This window comes from Gopherus flavomarginatus, chromosome 11 (assembly GCF_025201925.1).
Source record: "Gopherus flavomarginatus isolate rGopFla2 chromosome 11, rGopFla2.mat.asm, whole genome shotgun sequence".
NCBI classification, from domain to species: Eukaryota; Metazoa; Chordata; order Testudines; family Testudinidae; genus Gopherus; species Gopherus flavomarginatus.
In genome coordinates, this window is record NC_066627.1 from 28,729,761 (window position 1) to 28,745,548 (window position 15,788).

Here is a 15,788-nt window from a genome sequence, read left to right on the forward strand (position 1 = left end):
AGGCAGTCTGCCAGGCTTCACAACACATGGAAAGAACTAGTGACTCATATAAAGGGAAGATGAGATGGATTGGCTATTCTAGGTGCGACACTGGCAAACCAGTTGCCAGTTTTTGCCAAGGCTTTAGGCCTCAGCTGAGCACTGACAAATTCATTGCTGGAAACCAGTCTGTTTCACCTGTGTGTTGGTACAGTTAAGATGGGGATTGAACTTATAATCATGTATTTAGACGTTATGAAATGTTTGTAAATTGCTGCCTGTGCTAATCTCACCTATAATCTTTATCATATGCTATACGGTAACATTTAAGTTTTTTGCCCTACAACTTTAAAAAAAAAGTTTGCTATCAACTAAATGGGCCATTGTGAGACATCACAATACAAAGACTGTAAATTGAAGAGGTTACATGCAAAAAGTCTCATCTCATCAGCTTGAATTCTGGAAGAAGGAAATAAAGACTGGTGAACAAGAAGATTTTTCATTTCTTTTTTTGCTGTTTGGATTCTGACAGAACCACTCTAGACAGTGACACTAGGATCCATGATGTGTTCAAGACTGCAAACAATAGGCTAGTGGAGAAAGGAAGGAATTCCACCCAAAGGTCCATCTCCCCCATTAGTGATATGGGATTCTGGTTGTTTCCAGCTGTGTTTATCCCAAGAGCACTGACTTGCTCTCTCTGTAAAGTGGTAAATAAAGAAAGGGAAAAAAACATTACCTGAATGGATTGATTTCAGTGGCAGATGAAACAATTTGTTTTCATGAAACAGTGCACTGGCACAAAAGGTGCCACAGAAATGCAAGATGTTCTTATGGTTTAGATGCTGGCATGGGGGGCCTTTGACATCAGACAACTGCAGAACCAGAGAAAAACCCGTTGTGGTTCTGCAGATTTGCCAAATTCTAAATGTAATCTCTTAAAAGACAAGAACATCACTATCCAAAACAAAAACAAACCCCCAAACCAACTCCCTATATTGGTTGGAAGAACTAGTAACTCTTCACCTTGCGTCAGATTTACAAATACTCTGATAGCAATGTCCTTTTCTTTTGGGGTAACTTAGCAAATGGAAACCATCACTATTATTTACAATACAGAAGTGACCTGCCCAACTAGATTCTACTGTGCAAACAAAGTGAGGGGAAGAGGGAAACTAGCCCCAGACACAGGTTCACTACAACCTAACACAGGCCCTTAGGCTCTGAAATGTCACACACATCTGATTCCTCTGCCAATACTCTTAACTCTATACGCTCAGATCAAAGGGTTGTTGGCCTCCTGGCACATTGTAACTTTTATTTTATACTGTTTCCTATGCAGCTTCTTCACCTAACTGCCTGCCCCTTCATGATAGCACCCCAGGCTTTTCTTCCATGGGCCTATTGGTCAATAAAGATCTCTGCCAATAAAGGAAACATTAAGACACCAAAAATATCCTTGGAGCACCACTGATGCATTCCTGCATGTGTATGAACATACACAGGCACTGGCTTCCTCCGGGCCTGGATGGTGCTCAACCCCCTGCTCCACCCCAGGCCCCATCTCCACCCCATGCTTTCCCTCAAGCCTCCACCCCCTCTCTGCCTCGTCCCTCCCACCCCACTCCTTCTCCCAAGCCCCCACCTCTTCCCGCCCAGTTCCACCCCCTCCCCCAAGCACATCCCATATCCACTCCTCCCCCCCCGCCAGAACCTCCTGCACACCGCAGAACAGCTGATTGCAATGGGTAGGAGGTAGTGGGAGGGAGGAGTTGATTGGTGAGGTCACCACTGGTGCGGAGGAGAGGAACTGGCTGCTGGTTGGTGCTCAGCACCCAGCCTTGGAGCACCCATGGAGTCGGCGCCTATGTGAATATGGGGCAATCAGCCTGGCTCTGCTCTAGCTGCAAGATAGCAGCAAAAGGAGCCCCGAAAAACAAGCATGTCTTGTGTTTGACTAATTTCTCACAAGCATGGAAACAAACTGAGGCCTAACAAACCTGACACAAATTGAGACTGCTGCCATTGCTAACAGTGCCTGTAGGTTGTGCTTACATCCATGAGTGCAGCGTTGATGTAGTTGCTCGATTCACCATCTACAGAGATAAGGAAAGGGAGGCACCGGTCCAAGGGCAGCACATCCATGCAGCGATTTTTGTCATGGTTTCTGGGTAAGAGGCCAATGCTGCAGTCTTCTGGTCGAACACGCGGCGTCACAATGTTGAGGGTCTGTAATTGGAGGGGAGAGAGGTATAGGCAAAGCCTCTTAGAGTTTATTTCCAAAAAGGAGGCCTTTAAACATCAAATACAGATACTCAACACACTCTGTAGCCTTTACTTTCAGTTCTAAAAAGACCCACAAAGCTGAGATCCAGATGTGAAGCTTCCCCAAGTATGGAGCTGTTTGGATGCAGGACTTTAGAACGGCCCATTACAGAGCGAGTTTGGGGTCACCTATTTAAGCTTGGATCTACAGCCAAACTTCCCCAAAGTTCAGAGGTGTCTAAAACCAGGATTTTTAGCTTGGATCCACCTCAGACTTTGACTTTGCAATTTCACATTTGAGTTCCTTCAGAACCCTTGAGTGAATACCATTTGGTCCTGGTGACCTACTACTTTTTAACTGATCAATTTGTTCTAAAACCTCTTCCACTGACACATCAATTTGGGGCAGTACTTCAGATTTGTCCCTCCACCCAAAAAAGACTAGTTCTGACATGGGTATCTCCCCAACATCCCCTGCAGTGAAGATTGATGCAAAGAATTCTCTGCAATGGCTTTGTCTTCCTTGAGTGTCCTTTTAATGTCTTTGTCATCTACTGGCTCCACTGCGTGTTTGGCAAGCTTCCTCCTTCTGATGTTCATCTTCACAATTAACTATCCAATTCTAAGACATCAGACAAGGTTTAATGAAAATTTTCTGTTCTCTCATTTAGATTACAGGTGCTGTCACGGTTACAGGGCTGGATGTACTTCTGACCCACTGCCTGAGTGTACCCCACTGGTGTCAGGCCTTGTGCCTTTACCTTCCCTGGGGCTGGAATCATGATTCTCACACGTATCTGTCATCTTGGGCTATGGTATCTTGTTGGTGCTTACCCAACAGGTCCAGCTAGGCTCAGAACCTGCATGTCTTCCCTGCAGGTCCAAATGGGTTTGGAACCTGTGGTTCTTTGCCTCGGCAGTCAGTCACCAGTGGTGAATATAATGAGCGGACAGCTTTGTAAATCAAAATATTGTTTTATCTTAATAGTAGGAATAAAGCGTAACATAAGCAAACAAGGATTTTAAAGCAACAAAAGGTCTACATGCATGTGGATATTAGCTAGGGTCTTGTCATCCTCTGGTAGAGACCCTAAGCAGGTGTCTCGTTCACAGGCACCCCTAATGTCTGGGTCTGGGGGTCAGTCTTTTCCTCTCAGCTGTCTCTCACCCTGCTGGAGGGAGTATGTCCTTTGAAACCTAGACAGTGTCTTTATTCACCTGTATTCACAACCTTCCCCTCTGCTGACAAACTAGTCCCGTGAGCTCAGTAGGGGGTTGAGGGTAGAACATCAAAGTGGATGCCCTTTGCACTATTTTCTTAAGTGTTGGTAGGTGGATGGCTATCTGAAGCTACAGTTCTTTTTCCTGCTTGCATACAGACAACCTTTTCTTGAATTAGCCTGATATACTCACCCAGTTAAACCCCCTTATGACTATCAGACAAACTCCCAGAAGACATGGGATTGATGGGATTGTCCCACAATGGGACATTACTGCAGCAAACTTAGGATCTGGACCATGAACTTCAAATCATCTGAAAATGCAGGGATGTCTGAATCTGTGATCCCATCAGTAACTTACATGAAACGTTACTATTTATCCTAAATTCAAAAGATCACTCAGGCCTGTACAACTGTCCACAATGGATTTCCATTTCTAGATGGTGTGGCAGAAAGAACAATGTGAAATCTCAAATCCCTTATGAAAACACACCTCTGCCAGGTTGCCGCTGGTAAGCTGAGTAATGAATGCCACAGCAGGAGCCCTGTTAGCAATTCATCAGTATCTCTTCCACTTGTCCAATAAACAAATAAATATGTTTAAGCCTCCAAACTGTAAACTCAGCTAAGGATATCTGCAACCCTGTATTCCTGTTATTAGTATGGTCTTCCCCCGCTATCCCCCGCGTTGTATTCAAGCCCTCTCCCCCATCCCCACATTGCATCTTACTCCCATTCAGACAATTAAAGCTACTTGAGGCAGGGCCTGATGATTTGATATATTTATACAGTGCTCAGATAGTGAGGTTCCATCCAGAAAACTCTGGGTGCTATTGAAATACAAATTATTATTAATAATAAATAAAAATCTATAGCTACCTCAACTGGTTCATAAAGATGGCAGCTACTTATATATATATTTTTTGCATCCCTCCCTGTTCCTCACTAAGTGCGCACAATTAGGGCCGAGAAGAATGCTGTGTATAAGTGATGTCCTGTAAATACAGCTTTCTACAAATAGATGGAGAAGGAAGCTCTTAAGCAAACTAAAGAATTCCCTTCCCACAGGAGCTGCCAGCCTCCCACAGCTTGTAAAGCAAGTGAGCAGGACACAAATCTGTCTCACTCGGATCCTGCCAAAATAAGCACAAACGGTGGTGTCGTTGTTTAAAAGTAAAGTGTCCAGAACCAGAAATGCTTTACAAAGCACAGGTCACTTGTGAAAATCAGATGCATTAATGGCATTGCCAGTCATTGGGATTCAAATGACAGTTTCCCTGTATCCAAATCTTGGTAAATATATGCCATGTATTAATAGAAAGAATACGGTCTCACTTTGTGTATAGGGGGTTCAGAGCTGGGAAGGAAGAAAACCATCTATCGGTAATTCCAATCTGGTACCACAGTAGCCATCACTTAAAAGTGCAGACTATTATTACTGTAGGTTGGCGCTGGTCAAGACACTACACTGCAGTGGAGTTTTGCTGCAGGTAGAGAGTTCTGTACTTTGCTGTTAATGGCTAGTCAGGATAACTTCTGAATTAATGAATGCCAAAGTCCCTCCCTCCCTCTTTTCTTTCAAAAAAGCTTTTCAAAGACTTGCCTTTCCCATGAACTAGAGCTGGCTGAAAACACAAAAAGTGATTGACAAATATTCCAGGGACTAAAAGCAGCATGTTCAGTCCACCGTTATTTGTAGGGTCAGTGTTGCTGAGTAGCCACCAGGTATTTGTGAAAATGTTTGTGCAGCCTCAAAGTTTATTCCATTTTAGCACAAATGATTCTCCACCTGAAAATCTGCACTGGAAAGTGCACTGCTCCTGGCTTGTGATTCTCCTTTGTACGAAATTTCAGTCATCCAATCAGGATGGAGAAAGACTCCCATGCAACTTGGACAGTCACTAATGAACAGCATAGAGTCAAAGTGAGCAGTTAATAAATGACCCATAAACTGACATTTTTTCACATAAACTATGTAGTGAAAGTAAGAACAACAATATTTGTTGAAATTAGGATTGGGTCACAAATGGAGCAAAGTGCAATATTAGCAATGAATATTATACCTGCTTTTGGGATACTGGCAATCATGAAATAAGATAAAACAATTGATAAAACACATATCCCAAACACCAGCTGCTATTGGTGCAGACATGAAAAGGGCCTATGCTCTTACCTGAAATTCATCTTTTATCTGGCTGGTATTTGTCTGTGGATCCAGTCTGCTGATGTTGTAATATATGGATCGGAACTCACAAACCGGAATTGCTGTGTTGCCACAGAGACATGCCTCTAGAATGGCATCATGTACAAAGACATACTGCTCCTGCACAGAGCACAGGGACAAGATATTGCAAATTAACCCAGTTCTAAACAAACATCACAAAACTTCACCGTAAACTTGAATACATGGAACTGTCAGTGCTGATTTTGTTTAAATGTGCTCACTACAGATTTTTAAATGTGTGTGTGTGTGTGCGCGCGCACACATGGATGCATGTTGTGGAAGATACAACTTGAAGAGCTCCCTACACCAGTTGCTGAGTGCTACTGCTGATGAGAGGCTGGTCTTGGTCCTGAGCAACTTCTGCCAAGATGGCCTGGTTAGTATTGTTCTTTTTATAAAATAATTTTACCATGCAAAAAGAAAACCTGGATCTTACAGTTAGAACCAGTTCTCTGCTCCTTATGGGTGACTGCATCCCTTAATTCAGTTATTATAATCTGAGAGACAGGAGTAGATGACACTACTGCAGCAATGTTTCCAGTGAGCAACAAAAGACAGAGATCCATATACCGCTCCCTGTGCCATAGATTTGTGCAGAAAGTGCCTCATCCGCACAAATGTTGAAGCAGGACAAAATTCAAAGTGTACTCATTATGCCCATAAAATTCTACATTTGTGCATGTAAATGGGCAGTTTGTGGATTTAAACTAGGAAATTCTGCTTGCAGATGTGTCACAAGATGTGCAGTTACAGGTTTTTGCGAGCACAGCAGCATTTTGTGAGTGAACCTGTTTTGCCCACCATTAAAAATGTAGCTTGTACAACCCCTTTCAAATTTAAACATAAAATGTGAAGCCTCTGGACCCCAGAGGCATAATGGAGCGAAAAAAAATCAGTACCCCACAAATAGTTTAGGAGCAATTATAGTCTAGTGGTGCTACTGCAGTAAAAACAACAAGATGCACGAACAGCTCTGTTCCATCTCTCTCTTCTGTAATGGACTTCTGATTACTGGTAATTTGAAAGATGCATGGTTTTCCACGGGATAAACAGAATGTTCTTTACAGAGACCATATCCTGGGAATGGAGTCCAGCAGAATTATAATTGTTCCCCTTTTTTCTATGCTCTATTGTCCTGATTCAGCAGGGTAATTAAGTACATATCCAACTTCAATCAAGTGACTAGTTCTACTGAAGTCAATGGGTCCATGTAAGTGCTTCAAATATGCGCATGTACTTAGGTAGCTTGCTGAATCAGACTCTTTCATTCTTTGGATTTATTAGGGAAATGTATTTTGTGGTATATTTCACATACTTGTTTAGCTATGTGTAATTGATTGATATCAAATGACCATTACGTAAGGATTCAGATATTAGGATGATAAGTGCAGTATAATAGAAGAACATAAGACATGGGGATTCTGATGGGTCAATGCATGCTGCAATATGTAGAAACCTGGTACACACCAGGACTCATGAGATAGTTTGATACAATGCAAGACAAAAATTGAACAAGGCACCAACACATGAGTAACTGGATACATGATTTATCCTCATGCCTTGAGTACACTCAATATGTGCCTGTACATGGGAGCATTTAATACATGCCTATTCAAGTTTAGCTACAACGAGTTCCATATAACAAGCTGGTGGTGGAAACAGGCACTGACCTAACTCACTCATAGGCTCCTCCTGAGCAGAGGCTGACAGGAAGGCTGTAAAACAAGAGAAAATAGCTGCTGGCACCTACCTCTGTCTGTACCAAATTGACCCTCTGGGATCGTAGCTCTCGCACACAGTTAAATATGTCTACGACACCTTCATTCTCCGCCATGTCAAGCATGATGTCAATGGCAATAAAGCACCCTGTCCTTCCAGCACCAGCGCTGCAAAAAAGAACGAAGCACTGATCAATAGACCATGAAGAGGAAGGGCTGTCAAGAGGAGAAAAAACATCTGTGTATTGCAGGCACAGTTGTCTTCCTTCATTAGCTGCCCCTCTGCACTGAAGGACTGGTCTTCTGTGTTGCTGAAACAGCATGAGACATAGGAGAGTGAGGCTAGGTGGTTTTCTTGGAAAGGGAAAAAGAGAGAGGGGTAAGAAGAAAAACTATTTCTCAGACACTAGTAGGAAGATCAACGAAAAACAATATTCTAGCCCTGTTCAACAATACTTCCATAAGCACCTGAGCTACAGAACAACTGACTCTGTTGTGAACTGAGACAGAGAGGAAACTCAGACTCTTGTAATTAGAGGCAGCTTCAGAAAATATATTTTGGAAGAGGTTTTCCCATGTGACTTTTAAGAGCGCTCTGCCATAGTTAAGTATCAGAGGGGTAGCCGTGTTAGTCTGGATCTGTAAAAGCAGCAAAGAATCCTGTGGCACCTTATAGACTAACTGTGAATGGCTTGCCAATTACAGAACCAGTTTCTCCTCTCTTGGTTTTCACACCTCAACTGCTAGAACAGGGCCTCATCCTCCCTGATTGAACTGACCTCATTATCTCTAGCTTGCTTGCTAGCATATATATACCTGCCCCTGGAAATTTCCATTACATGCATCTGAGGAAGTGGGTATTCACCCACGAAAGCTCATGCTCCAAAACGTCTGTTAGTCTATAAGGTGCCACAGGATTCTTTGCTGCTTCTGCCATAGTTAGGTGCACATGTTGGAAGGGAGGCCCTGCAAGATCCTTCTCCCATTTTAGTTGGTGGGAGTTACATTCGGTACATGGAGAACTGGCCTGGGGTGGGGAGAGTCCGGGGCGGGGGTTATGAGACTGTAGAGAAGGGAGCTTTGGGTTACTCAAGTGCTTAAATTTAGAAACCCCACTGCTTGCGAGACTTGAAACATCTCATATGAATGGTGTTGTCAATGAGTCTCCTCTCCCACTGGGGAAGTCATCCGAGTTGTTTAAGTGTAACAGATAAAGAGAGGAGGAAGTCTCTCCCCTTTATCCTAGAGGGAAGGGGCAAACTCAGCTAGAACCAAGAAAACTTTTGATGTATGAAACTCCAAACGGTGCTGTAAAGCAGAGAGATATGAATGAACATGAATTAATGTGCCAGATTAATCAAGAGCGGAACAGGGGAAAGATATTTTTCATTTGCAGAATTTTAATGAATAGGTGGCATTTCTTCTCTCTATCTCTCCGCTTTTCAAAATTTTAACAAATAGTTATAACATTTCTATATTTAGAGGTCACTGGCAGTCCATAAATATCGAGCAGTGATATTATCCAGCAAGGCATTGGTAGGGAGAATTTGGTAATTACCACTTAGAGGTAGTCATTAAAATTCAAAAGCAGATAAATAACAGAGAGTGAATGGCATTTATTCATTAAAATGTGAAGGATGAAAAATCTCTCCCCTCTTTCTCAGCATTGCTGAATAAGGACCAGTCTCTTTCGAAGGCCAGGCCTGGGTCACAACTCTGAAGTAGCAGATAGAAACCCAGAGTTGTGGAAAAGAGCTACCTGCCAGCTCCTGAGGTTTTATTTGTATTTTATTATAAATCTGCCTGTCTGCTAAAGGCAGAGGGATTAATTTATTTCCCTTTTTGGGGTAATCTTGGAATTCATTCTCTCTTCCCCCTCGGCTCATACATGCACTCCCTAAGAGGTATGGGACAACAGTTGTAACTGGCTTATGATTGATTTGGTTTGGAGGGGAAAGCGTGGAACAGCAATTGTGTTCTCTGACCTGCTAGCTTTTCATCTATGCTTCTTCTATAAACAGATATGTTTGTGTCTTTTGTTGGAGTGGAACCACTGGGGAAACAGCTGCTATATACTATTTCTCCGTTCTGGTAATGTCTTTCTTGTAATGGGATATTGGCAACTCTTGTTCAGTGGTTGGAGCCCACAGTGCTATTATATGCATATATTAATGAAAATACAAAATTAAATGTAGTTCAATTTAAATAAAAAAAAAAAGGATAATTTTTTGACTACCACTTGCAGCTGTCCTCACTATGCGGGGCTACCAAGACATCAGCTCATCGTCACACACTTGAGAAAGGGACTTTTCACCCTGTCAGACATTATGTAACTGGTTATGTGAATTTTGGAGGTCTGGTGCCTCTCTGTAATGCAGGGGTGGCCAACCTGTGGCTCCGGAGCCACATGTGGCTCTTCAGAAGTTAATATGTGGCTCCTTGTAAATGGAACCGACTCAGGGATTGGAGCTACAGGGGCCAACTTTCCAATGTGCCGTGGAAGGGGGGGCTCACTGCTCAACCAATGCTTTGAAACAGGCCCTGCCCCCACTCCACCCCTTCCCGCCCCCTCCCCTGAGCCTGCCATGCCCTTGCTCCCCCCCCCCCCCGCACACCGCCTCCTGCATGCCACGAAACAGCTGATCAGGAGGTGCGGGGAGGGAGGGGGAAGCGCTGATCGGCAGGGCTGCCAGTGGGCAGAAAGCACTGGGAGCAGGGGGAGGGGAGCTGCTGATGTGTTACTGTGGCTCTTTGGTAATGTACATTGGTAAATTCTGGCTACTTCTCAGGTTCAGGTTGGTCACCCCTGCTCTAATGCATCTGGCACTGGACTCATACTGGATTTGATGGCCCACTAGTCTGACCCAAATGAACAAAAACAGTGTTCCTATGCTGCAAGGACTTAACTAGGTTCCCCAATACAAATACTTACCAGGAACCATTTTCTAACTTGGGGAAGGGGCAGGACTGTCAAGTCTGTCAGCAGGAAGCTGTACCTGAGAGGCAGCATGGGTGAGTGGATAGCACACAGGAGTCAGTCAGGAGACCTGGGCTCTGGCTTTGCCACTGACTGGCTGTATGACCTTGCCCAACTCAGATTACCTCTCTGTTACCCCTGCCCTTTGTCTGTCTCACACATTTAATCTTGTTCACTCTTCCAGTCAAGGGGACCTCAGCCTCAGCTGGGGACTCTAGTGACTACTGTAATACTTGTCGTAATTATAACAATAACCGGAATAATGCTCAGAGTTAGTGAGCATGTAATCCGATAGTTCGAGTCTTCCCTCTTCTTAAACAAGCAGGTGTTCCTGGTACACTTTGGTCAAAGTTGCTCTTAGGAAGCTACATGGCAGATTTCCAGAAAGAAATTAAACTCCCAGGCTCTGGGCTAAGCGAAGGCTAAAAATTATATACAATAGTTGGCATCTCCCACTGGGCAGGGGAGCAGGAAGACTGATATCCTGGACCCAGTCTTGGCAATGGCTGAAGACCACAAAGTAGAAGCTGGGGTGCATGTGTGTATGTGCAAAGGTGGTTGAAAGTTCCCTTCTGCCCGCCCTGAGCCCCTCACTTGATGCTGCTCTAAGTTATGCCAGTTGCCACAGGAGGGTGAAAATTGCAGCCAAGGATGGGTATCCCAGTCATGCACCATCTTCCCCTGCTACACCAGCAGCATGAAGGGCACTGGGCTAAGAGCCCTATAGTACCAGGGCATTGGAGTGATCCTCCCTGGTCCAATGATGCCAGCTCCAGAGCCAGTTTACAGCAGCAATGAAGCATAAAGCAGCCACTGCACAATGGAGAACCTGTTCCACAGTGCGCAAGTTCACCTCGAAAGCCGGCAAGCTATACCGTTCACACAAAAAGTAGCTAGGTGGTCACTAGGTTGAAAGAAACAGGAAAAACGTAAGAAAACTGACTGGGAGAGAAATGAGCGATGACAGAGAAGTAGACAGACAGATTACATACCTGCAGTGTACAACTATAGGCCCCGTCTCAGGCGGATTGAGAAACTTCACCTGCCGAACAAAGCCCAAGAGGCCTGTGGCATAGCAAGGAACCCCATGGTCTGGCCAGCTAGTAAAGTGGAACTGCCGAATCTCTCGGATCTCATGGTAGCCTTTCTGAGGAGACAATGCAACATCTATTTTCCTTCCTTCATGTCACAATCATCATATTTCACTGCATTCTTTACCCATTCAGAGGGCTGAACTACAATTATATAAAACTACATTTCATATACCACTTCTCACTTCTGGAGATTTCAAGGTGAAAGATCAAGAGATTACATCTTCCACTGCAACTGAAGTGTATTACATAAGCCTGAGGATTATGAAAGTGGTTACCAGCTCTCATTCACAGTGTACTGTCTTAAATGAAATTTAAAATTAGCTGATCAGTAACGTTAGGGGTAACTTCAGTGCTAGCGCACCTTCGCTCAACCACACCTGCGAAGAGAGACTACTGGTGGTACAAATTCCCAGCTCGTTTCCACTCTAGATTCCAGTCTGTTCTATTAATTTTTTTCTGATGAAATGAATGTAGTGCTAATGACTGACAGGTCTGGAACGTGAAGGCCATAGAGCAGTTAAGGCACAGGCTGCAAAAGAGCAAGCTTTCTAACCATAAGAGGAGTGAAGTTCTGGAACAGCCTTCCAAGGGGATTAGTGGGGGCAAAAGACATATCTGGCTTCAAGACTAAGCTTGATAAGTTTATAGAGGGGATGGTATAATGGAATAGCCTAATTTTGGCAATTAATTAATCTTTGACTACTAGCGGTAAATGTGCCCAATGGCTTGTGATGGGATGTTAGATGGGGTGGGATCTGAGTTACTACAGAGAATTCTTTCCTGGGTGTCTGGCTGGTGAGTCTTGCCCACATGCTCAGAGTATAGCTAATTGCCGTATTTGGGGTGGGGAAGGAATTTTCCTCCAGGGCATATTGGCAGAAGCCCTGGGGGGTTTTCATCTTCCTCTGCAGCACGGGGCACAGGCCATTTGCTGGAAGATTCTCTGCACCTTGAAGTACTTAAACCATGATGTGAGGATTTCAGTGGCTCAGACACAGGTTTGATACAGGAGTGGGTGGGTGAGATTCTGTGGCCTGCATTGTGCAGGCGGTCAGACAAGATGATTATAATGGTCCCTTCTGACCTTAAAGTCTATGATTCTATAATCACCCATCAATGCATTTCAACCCTATGAAGGAGGGACTGCATCTAGTGCTGAGAGAGTAGTTATGTTGTTTCCATACCCATCCTTGGCCTCTGGTGAGACTACGAACAACAAGGGCATCAGCTACTGTCTGTTCTGATACAGGTACTTGTTCCATAGGAATTGGACCAACACCACCAGTTTATTCCACACACAGGCTGCCAAAGAGCTTCCACTTAGTTACACCATTTTGTCACTGACATTTTGGTCTGTGGCACAGAGAGTGCAGGGTTCCATATTCCATTACCAAGCCCTTTGATCTGTCAGACCTGCCTTTGGTTATTTCTTGCCAAACAGCTCAGTGGTTCAATAAAATATGAAATCAGGACATTAGAAACTGGAACAGATTCCAGTGTAGCTGTGATGTGAGGTTTAATGAATGGTGTAGTTTTCTTACAAAGCTTTAAAATCACTTAGCAAGTGTGTGAGGTATGATTTGGGAAGACCTGCAATGGTCTGTTATTTAACCTTCCAATTTAGAATATCAGGGTTGGAAGGGACCCTAGGAGGTCATCTAGTCCAACCCCCTGCTCAAAGCAGGACCAATCCCCAGATTTTTGCTCCAGATCCCTAGATGACCTCCTCAAGGATTGAATTTGTAAGCCTGGGTTTAGCTGGCCAATGCTCAAACCACTGAGCTATCTCTCTCCCCCGCTTAACAAAACCTTCCACTAAACTGCAGATTTTTTGAAAATACATATAGTTAGGCACTGATCATTATTTTCATTTGTTTTTAAAAAGGACACCTGCCTGGGATCTAATTTTACTGGTGCTCCCCACCCCCGCAATTTGCCAGTGTGAATAACTATAGTCACTGTTCATGGCATGTAAACATCTACCTACTGGAGTCATAGATGCACTTAGACATTTGAGTGTTATGACTTGTATCCATAGTTATTTTTGCTTCCATCTAATTGCTGATATGAACTTGGAAGATGCTTCATACACATCAGATTAGTAAGGTAGAAAACAAGTCAAAATTTGACACTCCCATACCTACAAGCTTCCTGGTTATGTCTGTGTGGAACCATGCTTCAAATCCCAAGTGGGATGTTATGTCTGAAGTAAAATTGACTGGGGACTTCCTTACCTTTTGTACAGTAAATGTACGTATGACGTACTCTGCCAATGGCTCTGTCTCAATTAATGTGACTTTAATATCTCCGTAGATCTCTGTGTCATCTGGCCAGTATCTAACACATTTCACCTACAAGAAGAAAAAATAGACTGTAGGGATGGATGGCATAATGCATTGTGTAATTCAAGTCCAATCCAAAAACTGGATCTTTAATAAACATTCAAAGAAGTTCACTTAACTGCATAAAAATGTTTTTACATTTGTAATTATTTCTAACATTGTGACCGGGACTGAAATCTGGAGCACTGACATACTGTAAGTGAGTCCGTTCTCACAAATTTCGCAGTCCAGTTTTGCAGACACAATTGTTTTGACCAATTCAGAGCAGCATCCAAATATCTGAGTACTCATCAGAAACAGGACCCAACCTTTTGAGTTTTGCCCATCGGTACCAACGCGCTTCAGTAACCTGGTGGCTACTTGAAACAGAAACACTGAACAAGTCTAACAGCAGCTGCTCTGACTCAGGTGGCTACATCTGTTGTGTGTTCTAATCACAAAGCACCAGCAGTACAGCAGAGAAATTAACAGCTCAAATACCACCCTCATGCCAGTGGTAGCCTCAATCTGGTCAACCCCTCCTTTGTCAGCCGTCTGCCCCTCAGTGTCAGTAAATGAGCAGTTTCTAGAAAGGAGCTTCCCATGTAGTAATTGGCATTTCTGAAGAGATTACTTCAGCATGCAAGGAACCAGCATCCAGAGGAAGTGGGATATGGAGATAATGCTTTCAACATTGTGGCCCAAATAAATTTTCTGAAGGAAGGATTTCTAAAACCTCAAACAAGTAAAATTATTGAAAAGAGGGGTGGGGAGAGAGACCTGGACATTGAGGCTAGAGGAGCTGAGAAGTAGGGAACATAGGGGAGCAGGGTAGGAGACAAGGGTGGAATGAAAGAGATGGGAACTGTGGGATAGAAGACATTGTAAGGAGTTAAGAAAAGGAGAAGGAAAAGACATTTCAAGGCCATGCAATTTGAATAGGGAATATTCCCTTTGAATTGCTGAGGAAGAGTAAACCTTAGCCTTAGTTAGGCTTGCTAGGATCCTCAGAAACAATTAGGCCTATCTGACTGACCCAGCTACTTGGCACCTTCCAAACCCATTCCCTGGAGCTGCTAGCGTCTTGGTTATCTTTAAAAGCCTAGAGTTGCCATGATAAGTTCTCCTATCTTGACTCTTTATACGCCTGGTCCTTGTTTCTGCCATTCTCTTTGTACATGGCCCCTGAGTGGGGAAAAAGTCCGAACCTTCAGAACCTAGCACCTCTGCTATTCGCCATTGATACAGTGATCCTTCAACAGTCACTGAGACCAGATTAAAGAAACCTCCCATATTCTTGCTCATGTGAACTTTGCAGATAAAGAATAAGTCACGTACATTACACAGAACTCTACTTTGTTTCTGCAGTAAAAGGGTCAGTTTCTCAGCTGGTACAAATTGTTCTAACTCCACTGACTTCAAGAGTTAAACTGATTTATATCAGCTGAGGATCTGGACCAATGTATTTCCATCTAAAGGAAGCAAAAACACGATGGAGAAAGGTTCTTATCAGAGATCAGGGGAAGCAGCGAGGAAATAAGAAAATTACAGTACAGTTTTAAAGAAGAAACCTGAGTAGCTTAATCTAGTCTCTTGTTCTTCAAATGCAGTTAGTGAGAGATATTTACAAGATACTTAGAACAGTAAAACGTTACTACATCTGCTGCTATTTTGGCTGCATCTGGTGAGGAAGTGGTGGAGAGCACTGGGAATATAGGCTCCTTACCCTGCCAACTTCCACCAGGTTGGTGACCATGACAACACTTGCAGAATTCTCCTGCCAAATCATTCTCCAGAAATCCTTAACCGTCTCTTGCATAGGACCTGAGGCAGGAGAAGAGAGAAAAAAAAGGACATCTTAAAAGGGTATATTTAACGTCAGCAATCCATTTCAGCTGTTCTTTGCTTACAGCCCTGTTCATGTTAAATCCCACCCTTCTTACAGGGTATTTCCTTGCTCTTCGAAGTGACATCAACTGAACAATATTGA

At 43.6% G+C, this 15,788-nt stretch overlaps 2 protein-coding genes across 6 annotated transcripts in view; one reads left to right on the forward strand and one right to left on the reverse strand.

Moving 5' to 3' along the window:
• LOC127030720 (uncharacterized) overlaps positions 1 to 15,788 on the forward strand; it is a 549,169-nt gene that overhangs the window by 34,944 nt on the left and 498,437 nt on the right. The window lies entirely within an intron of this gene.
• The window catches only part of PTPRT (protein tyrosine phosphatase receptor type T), a 778,873-nt gene that overhangs the window by 19,990 nt on the left and 743,095 nt on the right, over positions 1 to 15,788 (reverse strand). For all 5 annotated transcript variants that reach the window (XM_050917254.1, XM_050917256.1, XM_050917255.1 and 2 more), the window contains 6 exons: positions 15,525 to 15,622; positions 13,712 to 13,828; positions 11,376 to 11,530; positions 7,439 to 7,574; positions 5,638 to 5,787; positions 2,035 to 2,208 (listed from right to left, as the gene is read on the reverse strand). In XM_050917254.1, coding sequence (XP_050773211.1) covers positions 2,035 to 2,208; positions 5,638 to 5,787; positions 7,439 to 7,574; positions 11,376 to 11,530; positions 13,712 to 13,828; positions 15,525 to 15,622 — 830 coding nt within the window. The remainder of the gene's footprint in view (positions 1 to 2,034; positions 2,209 to 5,637; positions 5,788 to 7,438; positions 7,575 to 11,375; positions 11,531 to 13,711; positions 13,829 to 15,524; positions 15,623 to 15,788) is intronic.